Raw genomic sequence first — 4,500 nt, forward strand, 5'->3', positions numbered from 1 at the left:
TTGAGTAATTCCAAAATTTCAAAAACACAACATATATTTATAAGTTATTATATTATTTAAATTGAGTAATTTCAAAAAAATTCAACACTTATAAAGCAAAAAAAAAAATTCAAAATTTTAACACAAATAATTTAATTTTATAAAAAGAATACAAAAAAATAGTTTTTAAAAAAGAAAGAAAATCGAAAACGGTCGATTTTTGCCCCGACCCAAAATCGCGGTTTAAGAACCGAAAAGCGGCCCTTCAGCAGAACAGCCGAGCCGATTACGATTCAAAATTTTTTCGACAGTGAACCCCCGGTTCGGGCATCACTAAATAGAGAGCTGAGAGAATCCTGATAAAACTCACACTAACAGAAACGGCTCACACACTCGACATAGCAATGAATTAGTAATGATTGGAAGCAGCTACAAATAAGCTGACAACGAGAGTCAAAGTAGGAGATAAAATGATAAGCAGCCGACTCTTGAATTCAGCCCCGTTGTGTGTTCCGTCATCTATCATCTCCGTCAATAACAACAAATTCAGTTCAGTAAAAGGGAGCCGACATAGCCAAATCGCTCACTCCTCGTATTATCCGACGGCAACGATCAAATCCCAAGTTTCAATGGATTCTATCCCAAAAGCCCACGAGCCCGCTTTCGAATTTCTTTGCAAAAAGCCTTACACGCCGCCTTCGTGGGCAGCCAATCTCAACCCAGTTCCTTCGCACATTTTCTCGTTGGGCCATGTATGTTCGTTTTTTTGTTTTCGATTTTAGCCGCGTTGTATCACTTACATGTATTATTGATTTTTTCGACTGGGTTATGCTGCAGTTTCCGACTCCAATTCACCAGTGGAACCTTCCTAATTTGCCCAAGGGCACCGAAGTTTATCTCAAGGTAACCGCGGTTCTTGATTCTTGATGATTATTGAATTGTTGTAGTTTGATTGAATATTTGAGTGATAATGAATGACATTGGTTGACTGTTGCCTTTTATCTTGTAATTCTACCTGTAAAATTTTAAGTTTTTATTGCTGAGTAGAGAAGTGTAGTGATTTTTGAACAATTTGATCATTTGTATTGTGCTTCTTCTGGATATATTTGTTCCCCTTTGGTGACTAGTTGGTGGAATGTACGATTTCGTGACTGAAAAGTTATAGTCGAGCTGCCCCTGAATGTACAGAGACGAGTAAAGTTTGTGGATAGCTTAAAAGAAAGAAAAGGAACTCGTAAACTTGAGATTTTGTTGGCTGAGTAGTGAGCTATCACACAACTACTGCTCCTCTTATTGTGGAGTAAAAGGTTACCTCGTACAGGCAGTTCATGAGCTTACCTGTAGTGACTCATGAACAATATTTGATTGTTGTGGACCTTTTGCAATTACTTCTCCAGAACTACAGAGAGAAGGAACGAAGATAGAAACTGTTACTCACTAAAAGAAACATGCTAGTTAGAACCCCCAATCAACTTCAGCGCTAAACCTTCCCTGTTTGAAGGGGGGAAATAATAGTAGTTTTCGGCTTTAAAGGATTGGATTTTGCTCTAGCATCTTGAGGGATGATGTCATGGAAATCGCAAGCTCTTTGGGACTATTAAAATGAATTTACTGTACCTCGGCTGTCTTTCCCGGCATCCGTTTGCTACAAGGGGTGCTGGCTGTAGATCAGAATATCTGCTCAAACTTGCTGAAACTCTTAACTGGGCTAGATTGGGGAACATGGTTTCAAAGTCAATCTGTAAATTAAATGTGTTTCCATGTTATACCAGTTGGCCTGTGACTGATGTGGTTTGTGATTCTTTCTATCCTGGTTGATGCTGTTTCTTTTTGAAATTCTCAAGTATTCCAGATGAGATTATTCAATATCTGTTTTCTGATGTTTGAAATTTCCAATTTTTATAGCGGGATGATCTTTCAGGAATGCAATTGAGTGGTAACAAAGTCAGGAAACTCGAGTTCTTGTTGGCGGAGGCAGTGGCGCAGGGTGCTGATTGCATTATTACTATTGGAGGGATACAAAGCAATCACTGCCGAGCCACTGCTGTGGCTGCCAAGTATTTGAATCTCGACTGTTATCTTATTCTACGCACTTCTAAGGTATTGATCACACGTTCACATTTTTTTAGCTACTGAGAAATAATGGTTGCCTTCAACTTGATTCTTTTTCTCGCATGCTTTTTTTTTTGTGTGCGTTCAGGCTCTAGTAGACAAAGATCCTGGGTTGACTGGAAATCTCTTAGTTGAACGTTTGGTTGGAGCACACGTAGATCTTATTTCGAAGGAGGAATATGCTAGCGTTGGGGCTGTAGTATGTTTATCATATTCTTCATTGTTTAAATATGCTGACTTACTCTATATCTGTTCCTTTGCCTTTTCTTGACATGACAAGTTCTTAAAGTCTTACAACGTTTCTTTCCTTCGTTTCTGCTATCAGGCTCTCACCAACATACTGAAACAAAAGCTTTTGAGTGAAGGCAGAAAGCCGTATGTCATTCCTGTGGGTGGATCCAATTCCTTGGGAACTTGGTAAAATCTTGCATGAAGCAAACTCTATCTTTACCATATCGTTGATTTTATTTTTGGAACTTTATTAGCGACTTAAGGTGAATCTGACCAAGTGGCCACAAGAAGCTAATTAATTTGGATATCCACGGTTTATGCATCACCATCCCACTAAACAATTGATTGATTGTGATCAATAGCTTTGATTTTATTTTGATAAATCTTTTCTTTGTAGTTATATTCCAAGGCTGCTAAATAAGGAGTGTGAGGAGTGAAATGTGATTCAATCAACTAAATAGTCTTCTCTTTTCAGGGGATATGTTGAAGCAGTTAGAGAGATCCAACAACAGCTTGGAAAAGGAAGTGGTGGAATAACATTTGACGACATAATTGTAGCATGTGGAAGGTCTGAACCCTAGTTATGATGTATCTGCTTATTTCTAATCATCTAATGGTAACCACTGAGACGTGTATACGTGTCATTGATTTTCAGCGGAGGCACAATTGCTGGTTTAGCAGTCGGGACTTGGCTGAGCGGCTTGGCTGCTAAAGTACGTACTCTTCTCCCCCCCAAATCCGCTCCTCCATCTTGAAAATCGCTATCTATTTATAGAGGTCGTAAATGCAGGTCCATGCCTATTGTGTATGTGATGATCCCGACTACTTCTATGACTACGTTCAAGGCCTAATCGATGGGCTTCAAGCCGGTGTTAGCTCACGTGACATTGTCAACATTCAAAATGTAAGCTGAGCTCCATTTCTTCCTCAACACTCTTAGATTGGCATTTCTTGATCTTTGAATGCTAGTCAATATTTCCTTACTGATTAAAACCAAAAATTCTAAAATTTGCAAAACTCTAATTTCTGCTACTTAATTGTACTTTCCACAGGCCAAAGGACTTGGTTATGCCATGAATACAGCAGAAGAGCTAAATTTTGTGCAAGAAATTGCTAAAGCCACCGGTATTGTTCTTGACCCCGTCTACAGGTACGACCTCTTTTGTCGCCAGTCTCCTATTTTTGACTCCAATATTCTCCGGTAGAATTATTGTTCTTGTGATACATGCAGCGGAAAAGCTGCATACGGGATGATGAGAGACATGGCCGAGAATCCCGGAAAGTGGGAAGGAAGAAAGGTCCTCTTCATACACACCGGAGGTCTCTTGGGACTGTATGAGAAAACTGAGCAGATGGCGCCACTGGTCGGAAACTGGCGTAGGATGGACGTCCATGAATCCATCCCTCGCAAGGAAGGCACTGGTAAGATGTTCTAGAGTAGAAACTTCTCTGGCCTATGTCAACATGTGAGCTTCAACTCATGATTCTTGATTCTTATATCTTTTGTTGTTCAAAATTGTGTTTTTGATTAAGACTATTACAAGTTTATAGCCCGCCGAAAATTGACGGCAATTATCCTTTTATTTAGGTTTCCAACGATAAACTCCAATACAAGATCAATGTACCAACAATGAATGATCAATGTAGAACGAGGATTGAACTTTTTATTTAGATTATGCATTGTTAAAGTTTAATATATCTTCAATGTTGTGATAGAGGATTTAAGATAACTAAGAAGGTAGAAAATGCCACTTAAGATTGAGGATGAATGTGATATCTCTAATATATTTAGTAGGCATTTACTTTGAATGATTGAGTATTTTCATCCTTCATACTAGGATTGTTTCAATCTCACTATTTCAATGGGATATGAATCAAATGATAGAAGTTATCGAGGGTCTTGAAACATTCCAAAGTTCAATCCATCTAAGTAAACAACGAATTAAGCTTATTATTTTTATTTATTTAGGTTAATCATTTAAAGTAAATGTCCTTTATTTTATAAAACTAGCATTGCATGAAAAATATTTTTATATTTTATTATATATAAAATTGATATTAATTTAATTATTATATAAAAAATCTAAATGTAATTAAAAATATTATAATTTAAGATAAATATGTTTTAGTTTAATATAAAAATAATAAAGAATAATTCATATCAATAAAAATTGATAT

At 37.2% G+C, this 4,500-nt stretch overlaps 1 protein-coding gene across 2 annotated transcripts; it reads left to right on the top strand.

Annotated features, from left to right (window-relative positions):
- The first annotated feature begins 259 nt into the window (after window positions 1-259).
- Window positions 260-3,993, top strand: LOC131019589 (bifunctional D-cysteine desulfhydrase/1-aminocyclopropane-1-carboxylate deaminase, mitochondrial). Of its 2 annotated transcripts, XM_057948169.1 has the most exons (11): window positions 260-731; window positions 817-882; window positions 1,885-2,079; window positions 2,180-2,290; window positions 2,417-2,508; window positions 2,798-2,890; window positions 2,978-3,035; window positions 3,113-3,226; window positions 3,375-3,472; window positions 3,554-3,744; window positions 3,911-3,993. In XM_057948169.1, the coding sequence occupies exons 1-11, from the start codon at window positions 450-452 to the stop codon at window positions 3,922-3,924; spliced, it is 1,314 nt and encodes a 437-aa protein (XP_057804152.1). In that variant the 5' UTR covers window positions 260-449; the 3' UTR covers window positions 3,925-3,993. The 2 variants fall into 2 exon arrangements, with proteins under 2 accessions (XP_057804152.1, XP_057804151.1); XM_057948168.1 differs by having other exon boundaries at window positions 3,554-3,993.
- Window positions 3,994-4,500: the final 507 nt, after the last annotated feature.

Source organism: Salvia miltiorrhiza, chromosome 4 (assembly GCF_028751815.1).
Source record: "Salvia miltiorrhiza cultivar Shanhuang (shh) chromosome 4, IMPLAD_Smil_shh, whole genome shotgun sequence".
In the NCBI taxonomy this organism is placed as follows: domain Eukaryota; kingdom Viridiplantae; phylum Streptophyta; class Magnoliopsida; order Lamiales; family Lamiaceae; genus Salvia; species Salvia miltiorrhiza.

Coding starts and splice junctions, on each gene's coding strand:
- LOC131019589 (XM_057948168.1), top strand. CDS start 450: ATGATAAGCAGCCGACTCTTGAATTCAGCCCCGTTGTGTGTTCCGTCA. Junction 883..1,884: donor GCACCGAAGTTTATCTCAAG/GTAACCGCGGTT, acceptor CAATTTTTATAG/CGGGATGATCTTTCAGGAAT. Junction 3,227..3,374: donor ACATTGTCAACATTCAAAAT/GTAAGCTGAGCT, acceptor TACTTTCCACAG/GCCAAAGGACTTGGTTATGC.